This window comes from Harmonia axyridis, chromosome X, assembly GCF_914767665.1.
Source record: "Harmonia axyridis chromosome X, icHarAxyr1.1, whole genome shotgun sequence".
Classification (NCBI taxonomy): Eukaryota; Metazoa; Arthropoda; class Insecta; order Coleoptera; family Coccinellidae; genus Harmonia; species Harmonia axyridis.
In genome coordinates, this window is record NC_059508.1 from 13,252,789 (window position 1) to 13,274,174 (window position 21,386).

A 21,386-nucleotide genomic window follows, 5' to 3' on the forward strand; every position below is an offset into this window, starting at 1 on the left:
CTTGAACATTTCCAAACATCAGGTTAGGCTTGTGGGTAGGTCGTGTTCTTCAACGAGGAGTCATACGTTCACTGTGTTCGACCTTTCTTAAGTAGTTTGTCCATGAGGATTTCCCCTGCTTCACAAAAAAGAAAACATTTCACTCTAGGTACATTTCTGCATTGGTATACTGTACTGTCGGTAAACAGATGAACATCCAAAGAACAATTACAACAAGCTTTGTAGCATAAAACACCCTGTATCTCATCAAATAATAGGACTATTTCCAACACTGATTCATTCAGACTATCAAATTATTCTACATTAACATTTAAAACATGTATAGACTACAGTTGTCCATGAAATATCCTGACCTAGGCGAGTCGAGATATAAAACACAAAAGCAAACATAAAAAACATATTATATGCTCTATTAGGTATTCTGAATTGTTGTGTACATAATGCGCCATCTATTCAAAAACTAACTCATTAAACCGTTGTATCAAATCTTAGGAACCTGTTTCTCTAGCATTTTATATAAAGTAATGTTTATACCGTGGTATAGAGTGCTACTTTATAGTTTCTAGATTTCTTTCAATCTCAGAAACTCCGAATTCTGAAACAATCGAAGTTATTCCAAATTCAGCTGGTTGGCGGTTTCAGAACGTTAGAATTGAACAATCTGGGTTTCGATAAATTGAATCTGGATAGAAAAAATATAACCAAATTATACCGTGGTAAACAGAGAATTTACTAAACATAACCTATTTATAGCTGGATAAAAGTGTCATTTGTTAGTAAAAATCTATTTGAAAAACTTCCTATGTATTACGTGATATAAAATTAGTAATATATAAAGGTAATGTCTTCGGTTTAATAATAGAACAACTCAACCCTGCATAGTTCAGCTTCGTCTCATAATATAAGTCAGAAATGACTTTTATTCTAGTCTGATTCAACTAGGGAAAGTAAGTATTAACTAATACTTTAACTGATATCTAAAATAATTTGAATTGCGTTTATTTTAGATTTACTCATAAAAAGCAAGGAAGAAGCATGGAAACTAATACACAAATTCCAAACTCTATTGTCTCAGAGAACAAAAGGAGAGAACAGAAATATCGCAAAAAAGATTCTAGATCTTGGTATAATATATCGAAAACCTTAGCAGAATTGAGTGATGCTGAAAAAGTAGCTGTCGTTGAAAAGAAGTACATTGAATTATATAATGAACTACGCACATATGAAGTCGAACATCAAGAAGTGATAGCTAAGTACCAGTTACTATCAAAAGAAAAAGACCACATTTCAAATGAGTTAGCAAGGAGTATGGACATAAGAACGAGGCTAGAAAGTGTGTGCAGAGAACTCCAGAAACAGAATAAAACTATCAAGGTTTGTTGTGCCTTTGTTTATTGATATTGGGTATATAATGCATTTAAACTTTAAAAGGAGTGTTATGGCTATACACCTCTATAATATTGGATTAAGTTGATGAACCAGTCTAATAAATTATTGTGAAGTAAGCCAGAAAAACGAGTTAATTGTCATGCATTAAAACTCAACTTGACAATTCAATACGGGATTGCATCTCAAAGCGAACCATCATAATTCCACCGCATATGGTATGGAATGCTATGAGTTGTGCTGTGAGGTGTAGCAATATATGAGTGTTCCTGCATTTATATCTAAAATACAACTCATTATGATGAATTTGAGTGGAATTCTACAAACATGTAGTACTAAGGAATATACTTATCTGTTGTAGTTAGCTTTACTCAAGTTGAAACTATTTCAGTTTGTATAAAATTGACCAACTTTTACTTGATGCATTGTAGATTCGACTGAAGCCCCTAGTGTTTGTTGTAAATTTTGTACTTGGAAAATTCATTCAATAAGCACCTAAATATTTCAGATCACAAATCATCTCTACTGTTCTGAAGAATATCAATTGGAAATCCTCTCATTCATAAAGATAATCTCATATTTCATAGCCTCATTTGCCAATAGCACATACTACATTATATGAATGACAAATGTTTTGAAGAGAACTTCAAGTATGCATATTAAGAAATAACTGAAACACTTTTCTAATCTACACTGACATTACTACAGTAATGGGTAGGGTAGAATTTGAATATTGTATAAAAAAATCTATAATAGCTAATTGCAAAAAAGTAATGTAATGATATTAGGCACAGACATCATAGTACAAAAAAAAACATACTTTTGAATTGCCTAGAAGAAGTCAAGAAATGAGATTTATTTGGTCATTTAGTTAAATAAAGATAGTATGATGCGGACATTTGAATACTTCCCTTTCCAACATTGCTTTGAGGGAATAATAATATGGTAAAGGCAGTTATAAGGAGGCGTGTTTTGAATGATTTGGTCTAGATTATCTGAATTCTGAGTTAGTGTTTTGTAGGAAGTGAGAATGATGTATTCTCATATTTCTATTTTGCTATATTTTAACTCTAGATTGTAATTTGACCCAAATAGGATACAACAGCAATTTGAAGATTATGAATATGAATTAGCCTTAAGCCTGAAAACAAAATAAAAATTGTTACTGTTAAAATCACACACATAATAAAATCATTCTGAAAATTATAAATGAATCAATAAATACCAAATGATTTGAGTATGTGCTCAAAAACATTATTTGTCCATTTAAATAATAATTCATACTCTGCAAAATGCTCTCAAAAAAGGATAAGTCATTATTAAAGTACAAATGTGGTGTAGGTCAAGATGAGAAGATGGAAAAACGTCGCATTTCTTTATTGGATTTATTTTACATCCTCAGATAAGGACTTTCCGACATACTATAACTACAATAATAATCCTGTTAATTTGTAGTTCATTCTGTTCTTTAATTAATTATTTTCTATGGGGATGCATCATTAATTTTTGAATAACCAATTGTTAATATGTTATTTTAATCTTTTCCAGGAAGAAAATGCTTTGAAGCTGAAACTGGAAGAGGATAGAAGGAAAGAAGTGACTTCTCAATTCCAGAGGACCTTGAATGACATTAATGCAATGATGGATGAGAACCAAATCACCAATATGAAATTACAGGATGACAATTTAGATATGTCAGTGAAAATAGCTGAATTATATAAACAGTTTGAAACTAGAGAAAGTGATTTAAAGAAGCTCAACAAACAAATGGAGTTGGAGAAGCAACTAGCTAAAGCCACCATCGCCAAAGCTGAATATGAACTCAAAGCAGAAAGAGAACTTTGGAAAAAAGAAGTGCAATATCATCAAGTAGAATTAGCAAAGAGTAAATCTGATTGCCAAGTTTTGGAAAAAACTATTAAGAAACTTGAGGAGCACATAAATGTTTATAAAGAGCAGTATGATAACTTTGAAGGTACACTCAGTAAAAGTAATAAAATGTTCGAAGACTGCAAGGATGAAATGCTGAAAATGACAAGGAAAATTTCAACACTTGACAAAGATGCCCTCAACTGGAAAAAAAGATTTGAAAATGCTGCTCAAACAATCGTACAGCTAACAACTGATAAACATCAGCAGGAAATAGAAAATATCAATACGAATAAAAAATTACAACAATTACAGAAACTCTGCAGGCAGTTGCAACTCGATAGGGCATGTTATTTGAAACTTCTCAAAGCAAATAAAATTGAGCCTGTCTCAGAAATTATCGAGGCTGAACCTGCTGACGTTCCAGAAAAATGTTCGAAGAAAGAAATTGAACTCAAACATCTCCAAAGCGAGTTGAAGTTTATTCAGTCTCAATTGAACTTAGTTGACAAAATCTCTAACTCTGAAAATACTCAGACCACGACGCCAGTAGCTGCAGAAAAACCAAATGAAGCCAAACCTTGAGGTCGATCATTTCATATAGTTTGAATTTGAGACTTTATATTTGTTAGTATTAGTATTTTTCTCCAATTATGTTCGATTGATTTAATTTTTTTCTCGTGTTTTATTTAAAAGCTTTTATATGTTTATTTATGAAAGAAAATATGTTTCCTTTCTGATGCTGTACACTAACACTTGATTTTCTTGCCTGTGAAGGGTTTTACCAGTATTTTTTTATACAATATTTGTGTATGTTTTATTTTTGTGAACTGTCACATGAGTGTCTTTGAAAATTCATTGGTCCTGATGTAACCTTTTTTTATTTCATTAGATATTGGAAATAATGGTATGATTTTCGATTTGGTCCTAACATACATTGATAGTTTTCAATCTTTAAAAGGAAAAACAGAATTAGAAATTTCGTTTGATTAAATTTCTCATCTTTTCAATTAAAAGGCATCCTACATGTAGGACTAATTTGAACTATATTTCACAATATAATCTCATCTGTATCCTTTTAATTTGAATGAGCTGCACTGGTTTTGAATCAGTTAACTATAGTATAAATGTCACTTTAATTCTTATACACTAGGCCTCTTCGAATATTGGTGCTACTGTGCTGATACTATAATGAATATTAAAAACAGTTTGATCTTGTTCTTTGATGGAAAAAAGATCAATTTAAATGAATGCAAATATCGTAATAAAATAATAATAATATTATGATTGTTTAGATGGATGTATACTCTTCTTAGTAATCTTTTTATAGGTAGTCAGGACTTTGTATAATTTTTAAATGGAAAATCATTAATTTGGTGCAAATTATATTCATATTTCATGAAAAATGAACTGATGTGTTTGTAACTGAATTTTCAATTGAATAAAAGAAAATCTAGGTACACGGAAAAAAGGCACAATTGAAAAATTAGTGAATAGTATTTTATGTACACCATTTTTTCAGATTTCATTTCAATTTTTCTTGCAACACTATTCTTGCACAACTATCAATTTTTTTACATAACTTTTGAATTATTGCTATCCCTGATACAGGGTAATCTTATTTGAATTCATTTATATCTTCATAAAGGTAATTTTTTTCTATTGGCATTAGTCTATACATATAATGTGTCGTTGTATGTTAGAAAACGGCAGATGAATTAATTATTAGGTGTATTACAGCACACTTATCTACAAAATAAAATATTTCTCAAAGTGTGATTCATTCTTAAGACTGGATGAATGAGAAAAGATATCCAAGCTTCCCTCTTGATGGTTGGATTATTTGATGAAGGACCTTTAACTGTTTTCAGATGTATATATTGGCCTTTGAGGAAGGTTCTACTGGACCAAAATCTTTCTATAATCCGATAATTGATGTAATATGGTTTATCCCAAACGCTGTAAAAAATCTGGAATCAATAAATTGAATTTTAATATAAGTTCGTTTTTTATTTCCAAATATTTTTTTCACCATCTATAGTTTTGTTACCATATTAACTACCTACTACAGTTGAAAAAATGTTTTCACTGGTGTAATGATCTGATCTCAAAGTTCTTTTATACACTAGAGAACATTATATTTAATTCAAGTAAAGCTATCCCTCCAGGTACTATTTATTAAGAATTATTTATATTGAATAGAATAAAAATGACATTGAATCATATTTAATTGGAACTATTTTTTTTTTCAATTGGTTTGGAATTGAAACCATTGGCGTAACTAGAGTTGACTCATGGGGGTTACCTCCATTTTTGAAAAGTGAAATCTTTTTTTTGAATTATTATTTACCATTTTTTTTTATTCCTTTCAATCAATGGAGGGGGGTTTCGTCCCCAATTACCCCCCTCATTACGCCTATGATTAGAACAGTGATTTTCTCTAAATTTACAAAAATGTCATCATTATTCAATATTTCCTCTCTTCCTATTTATAAGCTGATGACATTAGTTTACTTCAATTGAAGAGAAAATTTATCATATTTTATTCATGATCAAACATTACATATAATCAATTTGGTCATTAATCAATAGATGAATTGCTCAAAATTACTCATTATGGAGTGAATCAATTGTTATTGATAATGGAAAATAAATTTGTAATCGAATAGATTTCAATCGTGTCAATCATAGATGAAATTGAATTTTTAGTATTACCTTAAAAGTATAATTCGGAAAAATTAATATAAATTGAAAATTCAAAATGCTAGGTATAATAATTGTAACCTACATTTATTTTATGATTTCCTTATGAACATGCATATTTAGTTAGAAAATTATAAGTAATTTCTAGAATATACTACCTAAAATTGAATTTAATTTGATTTATCCTGACCTTACTAATTTAATCCCCCTAATTCGATTCAATCTTAATTAAGTGATAATAATAAATTATGCCAATTTATAGAGATGAAACTGCAGGAGGTTTTAGTTAAGAGTGGAATAACGACAGTGGACACAGTAGCAAGACCTACTTAAAGAGGAACGGCTTATCCAAAATCGTACAAGCTATTATTTTAAGAGGTTTGAGACAGTCGAGATGGTAAATTAAAAAATATGTGTTCTCAAGTAGGTATGAACCTACTTGAGTTCTTCAATATTTGGGTAGGACTAAAAAATATTTACTTGGGAACATCCTTTTCTATTGAGATACTGACATAACAAAGTCAACCAAGAATGATCAAAGTCACCAATGAAAAATAAAAATTTTTTAATCGAAATAAGAAGTTTTTCTTTTCATTTTGAGGACCTAGTTTTTTTTTGGGGTAAGAGAATCCCCGTATATATTTGAAACATTCTTTTATAATTTTTTTGTATAGATTTACAAATGTAACATAATAATCGTAACGATTGCTACACTGATAATTTTAACAAACGAAAAAATCGTACCTAAGATATACTGCTCTTCCAAAGTAAGGGACCTCTGAATTTTTCGAACACACACGTATTTAATGTTCTGAAATGTGTGTATGCAACTGAGTACATAAAAACACATAGGCAGTTTTTGTGGTTTTTTTCTTACTTAACTATGCTACTTAAATCAATATGATTCCAAAAGAATTAGTATAGATCATTTTTTTCTCAAGTTCCCTAACTTTTGAAGAGCAGTATATTTACATCAGCAGTGTATATCGACCTATTTCACCATTTTTGGAATCAATGGGGGGTTATTGAACTTGGAGCTTTCATACAATTAGGTCACCAATTTTTCAAATGTGGGCATTATCGGAAAATCAGTGTCTAATTGGGGAGGGGGGGCTGAGATTTCATTTGTTTGGCTTCTTTATTCGAGTAGTGCGTCTCAAAGGTCGATTATTAATTCAAATGTCCCAAATTCGGGAACCTCGACATAGCGAATCGTTAATCCGTCTTATTACAGACCTGCCTATCGAGCTCTCCCTGTCCCTTTGAAAATCTAGAGCGCCACGACACATGCGTGTTTTCCCGGATCTGTGGCGTCACAAGATCGGTGAAATTCGGACGGTATCGCAAGTCGAGGTTTCCACTACGAAGTGATACAACACAACGATCGGGAAAAAGAACGGTTCCATGAAAGTGGACTGGCTGTTGGCCTAGTGGAAATTTATCTGGTGTATGTGTATGACATAATAACGTGTTGTGATCTGATGGGGGAATTTAGTTTAAGTGGAAATACGAATACTGGATTAAGTGCAATTGATATATCTGTGAACGTCGTTAAGAACACAACAAACCCCATATTATTTTTCACCACACCTTCTCCGACAAGCGGAACAGATCGTATACTTCAATCAACCCCTTCTAGACCTGCGATGCAAGATGATCTCGCTGATAAGACAATTATCAGTGGGTCTAATGGCGAGGAATCGGCTAATGTGGGGGCGGCAGCTGAGAAGGCCACCAAGGAAGACTGCGGAAGCCTTTCGGACAAACTGAGTGAACAGGTGCCTAAAAGTGTACCCAATCTATTCCACCATACCGAGCCTACTACACCTTGGTCGACAGCTATAGACGAAATTTACTGCGTAAATGGGGGATTAGCTTTCCAAAGTTTTTCCGGGCAGCAGCAGTTATTCGGTAATCAGAATCAAGGAGGCCAAGCAAGAAGAGCCATAACAGCTAGTCATAACTTCTCTCATAATATGGGCCGTCAGCAGTCAGGTAACCCGATGTATAAGGGTTTTAACTCCTGGGGAGCAAATCCTGGACAGAATTGGTCCACTTGCTCGTCGATTTGGAGTAGAGGTCGTAGTGTACCAAATTTAACTCCACTCCAACAGATGAGCGTCGCAGGAAGAAAACCCAGTCCTACTTTCAACCATCAACAGGTTATTTCTCCTGTCAAATTTAGACGTAGTACCTCTTATCCAGGAAAAGGACCCTTTCAACAGCCGCCGACATTCGAGATTACCAATATGGATGAGGCCTTACCTTATCAGGTAAAGTGTGGTCCCATCTATGAACTGCAATACTTTATCTGCTATAGTGTGCTACCATTGTGTAAAGGAATTGCAGTTCAGGGTGTCATTTCGCTGCTTGCTGTTTCATTTGTTTATTCTGCCATATTCATGTTTTTGTTTTCATTGTGTTCAATAAAGCATTTGCATTTTAGTTTTTTTTTTGTTCATTCAGCTAATGTCTTTTTCCTTATTTTGTATTGCAGTACTCGTTTACAACGTAGAATTTGTAGAGTATATTTTGTTGTACCTTCATCGTGTGTTTTCTGCATGTGAAGATGAGTCTTCAAATTTCGATGCTGACGGAAATAAGGTCGACATGCGACCTTTCAAATGCACGAATACCTCTGAACTTCTTCCAGTTCACGGAAAAATCAATAAAGGACGAACTATTCGTATAGTTATTTAATGTTGGAAAGTTCTCCAACTCGAATACAATAAAAAGATGGGTTCGCTCGGACCCTGAATAAACCATGTCGATCAACTGGGTTGTTATGATAACCTGAGTGTTCAGAAGGAGAGCATCCTGAGTTTTTTATGAGGAAAACGAAGGTGTGACAAAATTGGATTTTAAGTAGAGAGGCAGTGGCAACGTTCCGAGATAACCTAGTGTGTTCTTTTCATCAGCTGGAGTGCGCGGTTATTCTATATTAAGGTCGTTGAACCTTCCATTACAGGGAGCTTTTCGACCAGGTCTACCCTAAAATAGACCAGACGGAATTTCTTGAAAAAATATTAGCCATTTCAGGATGCTAGGGGAGGGGACGATAGCTCATACTCAATCGTAATGGTTGGTTTGAAGGATATCTCCTTAGAGTGGAAGAATAAGGAGAAATAGGTCCTTGAGAGGTTTAACTTGATCTTCAGTTAAAATTTCAAAAACAAGTTTTTCAACAATAGATACAATGGAGAAATAAGGAGACAATGCGATTACGTAAATCTCTACCTCCTACTTCTTGGAAAGATGAAACACTAAATCCCTAAAAGATTTAACTCAATTATGCACATAGAAAAAATGTGCTCTTTCATGTTGAGTCTTTTCTCATTAGATAAAATCCATTCTCTTTGAGCGAAAAGAGCCAATATTTACTTCGCCATGAAGCTAGTAGGTATTAGCTTAATTTAATTGGAATAATGCGGTTGGGCCAGACTCAGAATGTACACTAGGTAATCCTCGGACTGTGGAAGAATATTAGCTTTTTGCACCTCTCATGATTATCGACAATGTTTTGTTCTGCTAATTCACTAATTTTCACAAAAGCGAAGCTAGGCATGCACTGTATTAACCTTCACTTTCAATTTCAGGTTCAGAAAATATTTGCGAAAATTGTATACACAGTGAAAGTTTCAAGTTTGCAATAAGTTCATCAGTCTCAACATACCTACCGTTTTTGTTTGAGTTCTTAGTCTGGAATACTTTCGATATCACTTTAAATTTCGAGACAAATATTAGACAGTAATAACAACTTTAGTCTGGTAGAAGGAATCGATAAAATGTCTAAAGGTTAAATGAGATAAAATTAAATCACTATTGCGGTACTTCGGTTGGATTGGAATCATCTCATTAAAAAAAGTTTGGTTGATTCGATTGCATTGAACGGATTTGGTCTTTGGATTCTTACCGATCATTTGAAGGTGATAGTAGGAATTGGTAAGAAATTATTCGAGTTTGAAAGGGGATAAACTTTTCTGGAGGTAAGCGAAAAGGAAGAAAATCTTTCGACTGTTTATTCTTAAAATCACTATTGTGATTGCTGGTGACGTTCAAGTTGAAATGATGTCCCAAATCAAACCAATGACTATTTTAGATTTTCATTACCGTCAGGTTTGTTCGACGCCTCTGCAAATTCGTCGTGCAATAGCGGCAACGTCATGCTACAAAACTATGAAAGCTTGCTGCAATATGGATTATTTTCGTCCTAAAATACACGGATGAAGCTATGATTGGATTCTGATGAATAAGATTTATTTTCATTCGATTTGAAATTGGTTTTACGTTCCTCGAAGGATCTCCTGTACTATCGTAGGTATCTGGGGACCACAAAGCTGCTTCCATTTCGTTTAGGAGAAATCTCGATAGATTTCCTATAACTCCCTTTCTGGAACAATGAATTAACTGACCCCATTGATAACTTCTTCCCCTTCGATCAACGTTGAATATCAATTTGCCAAAGAAGAAGAAGTTTTCTAGAACTATTTATGCAATATTGAGGATTGTTTTTTTACTACAGAATATTTTCATAATTATTCATCTACAGTTTGTCGTCTTTCTTCATTACTGGCTTTAATTTCATTTGGTATTAAAATCTTCATATGTGAAAGTAAGTATTTTCAATTCAATTTTGTTAGTCTAGAGATATTCCTTGAAATGCCTGAAATTTTCACAAAATCAAAATGAACCGACCAATTTGTAGAGTTGTGTTATCAGAATCTGTGCAATTATTTTTGAAATATTAGCAATAATAGCAATTGATTAACTGTTTAAAAACGGAACAAGAACGACTACGATAATCAACTCTAGAAATGCATCTGATTTTAATAATGAACCAAATTATTGGAAATCACATTTTTGGATCACTAATGAAGTCAAATCAGTAGATGTTTAATGAGTATAGGTACTTTATCGGAATTTTTTTCTTGAATTATAAAAAAGTATAAGAAAATGAACAGATATTATAAGTGGCACAGTATTACAGAAAAAGGGCGTAACTGAAAAATAGTGTGGTTTAAAATTGTAGAAAAACATTTTAATGAACTGAATTGTTTTCTCATTCTCCTTTCAGAAAATCATAATTGACTATGTCATTTCATTTCTAATTATCATCACTGAAAACATTTTCTGTAGAAGAAAATATTGGTTGAGATTGAAAAAAATTGTTAGGTTTTCGTCCTATGGAATCTAATTCAATACCTATTATACCTTTAGGTTAGAAAATTTAAAATGGATTGACTTCTAACTCTCAACTCGAGACTAATTAAGTTTGTGACATAAATATTTTTCAACTTGAAAATTGCATTAATCTCATTCGCTGCAAAATGTATTACGTCTTTCTTTCCACGTAATCAAAATCAATAATGCCGTTTATTCGTGCCAAATTACATTTTCCGATTTCCAAGGAACGAGTAGGTAGACAGTTCTACGTATACATTTCCTCTACATCATTGAATCTTTCCTGCAGTTCTATAATTATCTATATTTCTGGAGCTTTCCTTACATTCAGTGGAAAAATATGATTCTGATAAGTGAAGCCAAGATGATTTTTCAATGGAAATGTCGTAGGAATATGACGTTCGCTAAAGAATTATTGATCCATTCCTTGCTTAAATTATATTAAACAATCTTCTGAATCTTTCTGAATATAAGGTTGAAATAAAATGAGAGATTCCTTCGATAATTTCAAGAAAAAAATCCTATTTACATTAGTTTTCAAAAAACAGGGTGTTTCTGATAGTACGAGCTTTCCGAATATCAATCATTGCTACAGATCGAGAAAATGAGCACCAAACCAATAATGAATTCATTTACCTGTTTTTTATAAACATTTGTTTTTTTCTGAGAATTTCAAGAGAATTGTTCGAATTTTTTTTCCAAATAGTAGCAGATAGAACAAAAGTACCAGTGTTCTACTTGAAAAACAAGTTCTGAAGGAAATAAGCGGGCACTGTTCCAAAGAGAATATCACCCTGTAGATTTACAATCCAAATTTGTATATCAAGTGCTGTAAACTATAAATTGGAATATATATGCCAAATTCCATTTGAATATCTAACTATAAGAAAAACAAATCAAAATTCAACACCCTGTATCTCGAAAACAAAGCTTTGTAGACTCATGGTTTTAGGACCAATTTTCCTTAAAACTATTATCCAAGAAATCTCTCATCTTCGTTTGTACTCTGGTTTCTTCTTATATTAATACGTCATGTTGATGGATCTTAGTTTGAGGAAGTTTGAATTTTCCAATTGATTCCATCCATATTCGACCTTCATATCTACCCTATCGTTCAGAATAATAACTGAATTAAATAAATTAACCAATTAAACTCAACTTATAATTTTATTTCTTTCAGGACCGATGTGGTTTAGTTAATGCAAATGGAAGTAGTCCATTGGAGAATATGAGAGGACTAGAACATTATTTGAATGATATAATAAGGCCATCACCGGAACCAACAGACATCAAAGGTAGAATTTATGTTTACTTTGAATTTTTTGCTTCAACCCCTGCGTTAGATACCAGAGCTAGCTATGATTACAATCAATACTTCGAATTGTGCGTACATCATAGGAAACTATGGGAATACATGCTATTTGTATTAGGCCTGTTTATACATCTACTCGATCGGAAATGCGTATCTCCATACTTGGAATAAACACCAGCATTATTGTTTACGAACAGTTGGCCTATAATGATCCTTTTGTCTTTGAAAATTTACCCATTATTCAATTATTGATTTTATATTATGAATTGAATTCTTCAAAAACACCATCTAGACAGTAATTACAAGAAAAAACAGAGAAGAGAAAAACAATAAAAACATAATATTATAGTTTAAAAAATCAGTAACCAAAGACATCTGATATGTAAATATTTTATATTGAATCAAAAACCATAAGCGAAGATTGTAAACATCTGTAGATACATGTGGTTCGAACTTGACAATCACTTTTGGGGCATGTCATCAATTCTGAGATGGTATTGGAGTGTCGAAGGAAACTCAATAAAATAGGCCACAATATAAGGGTCTGTTTAGTCTGGATTCTCAGCAATTGAAGGAAATGAAAAGGCCAAAACCCTTGCCAGAAGAAAAAACCCGAAGAGAATCACTCTGGTGGAATCTTCCTAGTTTGGATCGTTCCAAAAAGTTTCTTCGAAACTTTGATACTGCACTGATCTGAGAAATATATGGATCTTGGCAAGAATATGCTTCACCTCCTCACTGGATTTCTCACAGGGTATTGTCGCCTTAGGAAACACCAGATGAAAATGGGTCAGAAAATGACGGTTGCAAATTCTGCGGAGGAGGAGGAAGAAACACCTGATCACCTGGTGATGGACTTCACTAGCCAAACCAAAAAATGCTTTGGTTAAGAGATTTTTAAAAGTGGGGAAGTAACTTTCTTGAAACCATCCCAGATACTGGAGTTCATTAGAACTCTGAAACTGGGAGACAAGCTGTAGATTACGTTATGCAGATGATGGGGGACAAAATAGACCAAGAGGTCACGAATCTCCCTTAAATCTTAATCACTTTTCTATAAACAAATAAAATTGCTGGCATAAGATAGTTGGAGTCCACAGCAACAAATCTTACATAAAACGCAACCTTCTGATAAAACTGTTCCACTGATTTTTTTTGGTGTTATTTTCCGTGAAAGCAGCTATCATTTTCTCTAAATGTCTGTCATTTTGGGCACAGGGTGGTCCTAAATTATTGTATCTAAATGCCTATATTAGCCATTACTGGAGAAGTAGGCCTATTTAAATTCTGAAAATTAAGATTATGATATTATTCCCTGATAGCATATTCAATTCTGAACGTCAGTGTCTGAATGTTATAAATTCGATTGAGATGAAAATTGCATTGTTGTAGAATAGCAGTTTCAAGCTTCATGCAAATTTCATGTCGATTGAGTCACCTGAACCAGAAGAAATTCAAGGATATTAGAAAATCTCAATATTTCATTAACAACAGATCCGACTGAGATCAGATTCTTCGTGTATCTATACAGGGTGAATCAAAAATGTATACCGAGCTTTTTGGGGGTGATATTACATTGAAAAATAAGTATAGTTTGAAGATAAACTTATGGCCTAAAATGAATATTGAAGAAAATATATCCTTCCAATAAAATTTTTTCGTGCATAAATGTATGTTGTTAAAATGTATTTTTTTCATTACATTAAAAAGTGTGAAAGTAAAAGTGTCATAAAAAGATGTATTCGAACAATATACATTTATGCACAAAATATCCACCAAACTATACTTATTTTTCAATGTACTATCACCCCAGAAAGCTCGGTACACATTTTTGATTCACCCCGTTTATAAAATAAAAATTTCAGGCATCATATGATATGAAATTTCGTTTTTATTGTACAGACAGTAGCCAAAACACTTCAAGATCATTAGTGAAAAAAATCTTAATATTTGATTGACAAAATATTGGACCTAGTTGGAGTTTTGCTTGGAGACGTATAACAATTTGTACAACATTTCTTATTGATTCCATAAAAAATTCACGTGGTATATAGAAAAAATATACCTATTATTTGCGTAACAACAGATCTATCATATAATTCTACATGCAGTTATGTAAATCCAAATTTCTCACTCTTAGGGTAACGACGCAATTTCATCCCGGTTTTTTTGCTTATGTAAGTGATTGACAGCCAGAAGGCTCATAAAAAGTAGGGGATGTTCGAGACCCATTTATACAACACGTGAGGTTATAGAAACCTGTCAATTTCAGAAAACAAGCTTTACTGCTGATGAGCAGATGTTTTCATAACATCGATAATTCGATTTGAGTGCAAAAAGAGTTGAATCCGCTTGTTTTCCCTGCCAGTCAACAGATTTTGTGATGTAAGAAGTCTGGAAATGATATGGAAAACATTGTTAGTTTCAATCGAGATAATTTTCAACGTGATAAGGTTATTTGAACTAATCTGAAAAACTCCTTATTCATACAATTACAAGTTTATTTCGCAGCCATTTCATATCCTCATTCTGAAATTGTCGAGAGATAAAAAAAAATATTCGATAATTGGTCATATTCCATGGATAAAATTTGTTGTCTATGTGTTTTTATGATCGTGCTTGGTTTGAAGGAAATAATTTATATTTCATAAGAGGTTTTGTGGTAATAACGGTTTACGAAGAAATGCTTGTTGAATTCAAGGGAACACGTTACACAATTGAAGACAATATACAGGGTACCTTATCATTCAATCATCATATCAAAGCATGAAATTCACATTCCCCCAATTATGGTTCATCATTTTCAATTATCAACCTTTTGAATCGAAATAAGAAAAAAATTTACCATCATTTACGTGTTCTCGGAAACTATCATCAAATTTTTCGAAGATACAATCCATGAATTTTTAAAAAATATAACACGCGGACAAATTGAGAAAAACTAAGAACACATACTCATGAAATTCAAAATATATTTCTACACTAATGATGTATGAGAAATTTTAAGCGCAATAAGTCTTAGCACTTATAGTTTCGGAAATATGAATTTTTGAAATTTCCATTTGGATTTTATTGAAAACTTTTATTAAATTTAAATATTTTTCGTCAGGTGTCGAAAAGCTTAGAGCCCTATTCAGTAGGTAATTATTTTCGAATTTGTGAATATCTACCAGTTAAAGATCGGCTAATCTAGCCGACTTACATCTAGACTACTCATTACTAAATGAGATCACATTCTTCGACAATATAAATATTGCCTAATGAGACAATATTTATGTTGAAGAAGAGTGTGAGACAAATAGTGGAACAGCCTGTATGGGGATATTCCGTTGTGTATCATATATTGGCTAGTATCCTGTCGTGTTGTGCATTCTTAAATTATTTCGATTATAATTCTATATCTTTAAAATTGAATGTTAGAATGACCTCGTCTTATGTAGCAATTACTCAATTGAATCTTGAATGGAAACAAACAGAATTATTTCAATATCCACTTTAACAAAGTGATCGTCACAGCATTAGTGAAATCTAATAGCATTATTTCATTTAACACCGTTTATTCCTTGAGATATTTGATATAGAAAAATACAATGTTTCATTCTGAGGAAGGATCGCTTACAATTCTAAGGGTTATGAATATGGGAACTCAATATCTGCAGTTTTGATAAATGACAAGAATTTTGTAATATTGAATTTGCTTCAATTCGTTTCCTTAGATTCAAGGTAGACATTATGGTTAGTGAACAGAATTAGGCAAGTTGCAAGTTGGTTAATCATCTTTTTTCATGTCACTTTCAGCTGAAAAAATCTAACTATGTGATAATTCTTAATGTCATGGAAAAATAGTTACTATTTCTAATAGTGCTAACATTCTGCATACCCTTTTTTGTCAAAAGAATTGATTCACATGAACAAATGTCTACTGTAGGTCTATAATAATTGCATTAGGTCACTATTAAAACGATATTTAAACAATTGGCCTAATTTTTAATTCGGTTAAGTGATTATATATTTGTTTTTCCTGTTTTTAATCAGAATAAATATAGTTTTGAAGAATCATTGAAATGATTTAGCTACATTGATCCAAAAAAAATTTGGCTTCATTTTCATCATTATATTCTGAAATTTTGGAATGCGATATTCTTTTGGTATTGATTCAAGTAATCGAGTAGCAAAAATCTTGGAATTCGATTCATCAATATTGTTTTGAATTTAATAAAAATGAAGAAAAGATCTTGTTTAGTAATTTTCAATCATTTCGTAAAACAGTGGTGAAAATGTATTTTTATCATTAGTGTTAACCATTATATGGTATAATTACTGAACCAAATTGAAAAAAGATGTATTTTTGCTATCATTCAGTCAGAATTAGTTCTGCCTTCATATCATGATTTCCATTGAATAGTTTCGAAAAATCATTGGTAGTGTTTAGCTACAAAATAGAATCTTTAAGTATACAAAGATAAAACTATATCTTTATCAATTTGCAATTAATTCACAACTCCGAAATGAAGTTTGGAATGAGATAATTTTTGGCACTGATTCAAGTGATCAAATAGCAAAAGAATCTGAATTCTATTCATTAATTCTGTTTAGAATCAATTAGAAAATATTGAAATTGGAATCGTTCAGTAATTTTGAACGAAACTGATGGTTCATTTCATAAAAAAAAAGAAAGCTGAAGTGGAAATAAGGAAAAAATGTTTTATTATCTCATACTTCTTGAAACTCGATGATTTTTGGTTTATTATTTTTGATCACATTGCTTTTTTTCTTTGAAATTTTTAGGTTTTAAAATATACAGGGTAAGTCAATAGTGCCCGAACGGTCGATAACTCTTAGAAATTTAGGTCTAAAAAAATGATTCAAATTTTGAAGGAATCGGCAGTACCCAGCGCATAAGATTAAATGGTTTTCCACTCTACAGGCTGGTCCGTAAGAGGTGAAACACGATACCACCCAGTTTTTTCAAATGAGAATGCTCAATATTCATATTCTCCCTAAATTATGAATACGAAATGCCCCACATGGAAACTTTTCGCGATTTCAATTTGAAAAAACCGTACAATTATCCATGAAATTTGTCGAAAATAGTTTCCTACGTCAAAATGTACCACAGATAAATGATGGTGATCCGAAAGACACTGCAATTTTGAAAAAATGACCTTAAAAAAATGTCAATATGACCATTTATTCAAATAGCATGCCCTGAATTTTTTTTGCCTGTCAGATAGCCTAGTGAGTAGACTTCATTTTTCTTGAGATAAGTGTGCCTGAAATGAATAATTTTCAAAATGCTTCGCATTTCTGGGAGCTGACAGTACACTGTTCACGCACTCATTTTCAAAGGGATAATATTACTCAACTCTACTTAATACCTAGTATAATAATAACTAAAGATAAGCTGAATCAAAGAAAAAATCGAAATATTTGAAAACATTCATTTTGACCACGTGAAAAAACGGAAGCACAGTTCGAAATGACTGAATATTTTCAGCTGAAAAAGTCTTATCAATATATTTATTGCTCATATTATAATCTGCAAACCTTTTTTTAAATTCTAAATGATTGAAATGACGTTCTGTTCATTTTTAAATAGTTTGCAGACGTCTGAGCAGATCATATGAGTGTTAAATATTGATGAGACTTCTTCAGCGGGAAATATGCTTGTGGCAATATTTTTTACAGCGACGTCCAAGCTCATATTGTTTTGAATTTGAATCAATCAATTATTTATTCGGTTCTGGAGCAAATGACCTCAGAATCGGATACAAACCTGTCGCATAGTCAATGTGGTAATTGGCTCCAACCAAAGTCAAATTTAAAACACCAGTATCGATCATCTTCTCGATAACACGCGCATGTCACATTCAAAATCATGTCATATAGATACTTACTTAATAATAAAAGAGTAGTTTGGGTTTCGGTATAAATGATTTTTTACGAATTTTAATTTGGAACGTTATCACGGTTGACTAGGTAGGAACAATTGTGTATCAGTGGATGCATAGAAGGCACGGTGTGGATATGGTTATTTGGATACTTACAGGATGGTATAAGTCAGTTAGCAGCAGTATGCCGTCCGTAGAGGATTGCGTCAATTGCGCATATACTATCTGCGTCGTTCCTCTTTGTTGTTAGTTTCGTAATTTTGTATTTATCAAACCAGCGATTTCTATATTATTGCGCGAGCTCTCTAGTTCGGTAAGCTCAGTTCCTTTTTAGATAACGACGTCTCTGGTCGGTTTAGTGCGGCTCGCGTGTAGTGTGCCATGTTCAGGGCCTATGGAGCAGCCTCCACGATGGATAACCCTCCCCGAGCCTGGGGTCTGCCCCCCTTCACGTCCTCTAAAGGTTCGTTCGCACGTGCCTCTGCAGGGGTAGAATCAGGCTATTCTAAAACTCGGCATTCTCCGCGTTCCTCTTCAACTACAACCCTGTAACTTATTGACCTTTTTTTTTCGGAGATAAACACCACGATTTCAATCTTATTTACTTTCACTTGGCAGTAAACTTTTCGTTCAAAGCTTTATTTTTGAGGTTAGACAAATATTTACATTTCAATATCTATCTATTTCTATTTGTGGATCGGTCCTTTGGATGATCATTCTGTAATTTTGGCGTGAATCTGTACTAATTTTCATATGCAAACAGAGTGATTATTGTATTGGTATCCTATTTTGAAATTTTAAGAGTGAAATAGCAATCTGACCTTGGATGTGTAGATCGCAGTATATGCACGTGTGATCATTCTGCATCACACCTTCGCAGGTATTTTAATATTCGATACAGTGTGTGTCATAACACATTTTTTTCTAAGCATTGTAATCACTGTATCTTTCTCGTTCTCCTTGATTCTGCAGAAAAATTCATAGTTCATAAACCATTCGAAAAAAAATAGTAGATATGCATCATTTAAAATGGAATAGGATGTTTTCGTTGAAACTGCATGAATTACAATATACATAACTGCAACCAATTTATCAGTATGGTGGCATATTAAAAAAAACAAAACGTGAAATTTTATACGCTTTTCCGGAATAGTATACATATCGAATCGTGTTACATATTGAAAGCGATATGAGAGGTGTGTAATGTATTTTTTTTACTGCAGCTATTAATATTTTACTTCAGTTGTATTTGATAATTTCAAATTGATTCCGATTATTCGAGTTTTAGAGTAGCCATTCTTCACCCTATATTGATTTGTTGTTGCCATGGAAATTTTATTGAGAGATTAAGTCTTCTGATAATTGGTCAAAATTGAGGGTGTTCAACCCCTATTAGCCTCAGCTAATTATTGATTATTGAAAATTATCATATAATTCTTTAATTATTTTTTAATTGTGGAAATTGAGTTTATAAACTATTGATTACAAACATATTTTTGATTCATGATGAAGTATTTCCCTCTATATCAGTTAATTCGATTCAAAGTTGATTTGTTTCGTTTATTTCTCACGTTTGCGTTTTATGAAATAAAAATAAATATTTTCATGATATTGTTCCTTGAAGTGAAAAGCGCAATATTTTCCGTACCAAATTCTATTCGAATAACAATTTAATTAACAACTTAACATTCACTGCAACTGCATATTCATTTATTCATATACATATTGCTATAAATTTCCTAAACTGAACAGGAACGAGAACTAATGTTGATATATTTTATCACAAATCATACCTCCATATATGTAGTTAATTAATAACGTTTTACCCATTCGATTAAATTCAACCGCAAATACTTTCGTTTTTTATCAGACTGATTTGAACCCACAAAACTTCCGATGACTACGATAAATGGGGAATATACACTATCCACTGATAACAAATGGATTACAAAGTATTTCGCTTCGAAATTTAACACATTTGTATCTTGAAATGACATTGAAAATTTCACACAAATATTGAATCGATATTTGAACCTTCACATATATCAAGAAATATTAGTAGATTAGCTTTGCGCAATTTTTTTTCATTACAAACCAATACACATTCTATTCACTCGATTCAATTTTGAATTCGTGGAATATAACAATAGATTTTGTGAAAAATTCAATTCATCTTTCTACTTAAGAATTGTCGCAATTTTTCTAAGAATTTTTTTCCGGTTCACTTTCACACTGCATCAAGTTAAAACTGAAAAAACGAACCCTTTTGCTAGCTGTTTATAAAAAAGTATGCTCAATTTTGTATGAATGAATTCCAATTCCACGTTAGTTTTCCTTTGAATCAATCCTTCATTTTTGAAGGCTAAAACGCTAGGAATCGAAAATTTAGATTCCTGACAAATATTCTACATGAAATAATAAAATTGTTATGATGATAATCAATTGAATTTTTCCAAAATTTTCCTCTAGTTTCGAGTATTCAATTCGGGACAAATAGTTCGAGATACAAGACATTTCTAGAAATCTTTCGATCAAAACTTGCTTCGAGTCATTCGATTTTGTTCTCAGGTTATTTTTTTTTTTTTTTGAGTATAGACTAATCTGGTATGGCTGGTATAGACTTCCGTATCTTCCGTTCCGATGTTATTGACCTCCACTTCTTCAGTTTATCGTCTATGCAAGCACTCAGGGGCGTGATACATGGGCAGTCATGACGAACCACACGGTTGATAAAATTCGGAACGTAATAATATCAGATTATTATGATACTTCATTTGAATTTACTTTAAAATTGGTGCGCTTGATCGTGGAACGCTCATTCTTGAATGATTATACCGAAGAAAAATTCACGGCCGTTCAGAAACTTCTTTTACCAATGAATAATGTTTCGAAACTGTTACACATGCTGAAAAAAATTGGAAATTTTTAATTTTTGCACGTTTTTTCGAGAGTATCAATTGACAACTGCCCCCCCCCCTCTTCCAAGATATCAAATATTCTAAGTAAGGTTTTGTATGAAGTATCTTTTATTTTTCATGTAGAAA

At 32.4% G+C, this 21,386-nt stretch overlaps 2 protein-coding genes and 1 long non-coding RNA gene across 5 annotated transcripts in view; 2 read left to right on the forward strand and 1 right to left on the reverse strand.

Annotated features, from left to right (window-relative positions):
- Nucleotides 1-536: 536 nt before the first annotated feature.
- Nucleotides 537-5,255, forward strand: LOC123686259 (alpha-taxilin). Its single transcript, XM_045626275.1, has 3 exons — nt 537-947; nt 1,008-1,374; nt 2,935-5,255. Exons 2-3 carry the CDS (start codon nt 1,036-1,038, stop codon nt 3,838-3,840), a joined length of 1,245 nt encoding a protein of 414 aa, XP_045482231.1. The 5' UTR covers nt 537-947; nt 1,008-1,035; the 3' UTR covers nt 3,841-5,255.
- LOC123686261 overlaps nt 4,839-21,386 on the reverse strand; it is a 31,022-nt gene continuing 14,474 nt past the window's right edge. The window contains exons 1-2 of one of the 3 annotated variants that reach the window (XR_006748422.1): nt 18,349-18,654; nt 4,839-5,214 (exon numbers count right to left, since the gene is read on the reverse strand). This is a non-coding gene — a long non-coding RNA (uncharacterized LOC123686261). The other 2 variants (XR_006748424.1, XR_006748423.1) reach the window with 2 other exon arrangements.
- Nucleotides 7,301-21,386, forward strand: part of LOC123686258 (cytoplasmic polyadenylation element-binding protein 2) — a 38,010-nt gene continuing 23,924 nt past the window's right edge. Inside the window, exons 1-2 of the mRNA XM_045626274.1 lie at nt 7,301-8,231; nt 12,320-12,434. Of these exons, the coding sequence (XP_045482230.1) occupies nt 7,440-8,231; nt 12,320-12,434 (907 nt within the window). The 5' untranslated portion in view covers nt 7,301-7,439. The remainder of the gene's footprint in view (nt 8,232-12,319; nt 12,435-21,386) is intronic.

What these genes read in the sequence shown, in the direction of transcription:
- LOC123686259 (XM_045626275.1), top strand. Translation starts at nt 1,036, where the DNA reads ATGGAAACTAATACACAAATTCCAAACTCTATTGTCTCAGAGAACAAA. An exon ending in AACAGAATAAAACTATCAAG is followed by an intron (nt 1,375 to 2,934) that starts GTTTGTTGTGCC and finishes AATCTTTTCCAG; the next exon opens with GAAGAAAATGCTTTGAAGCT.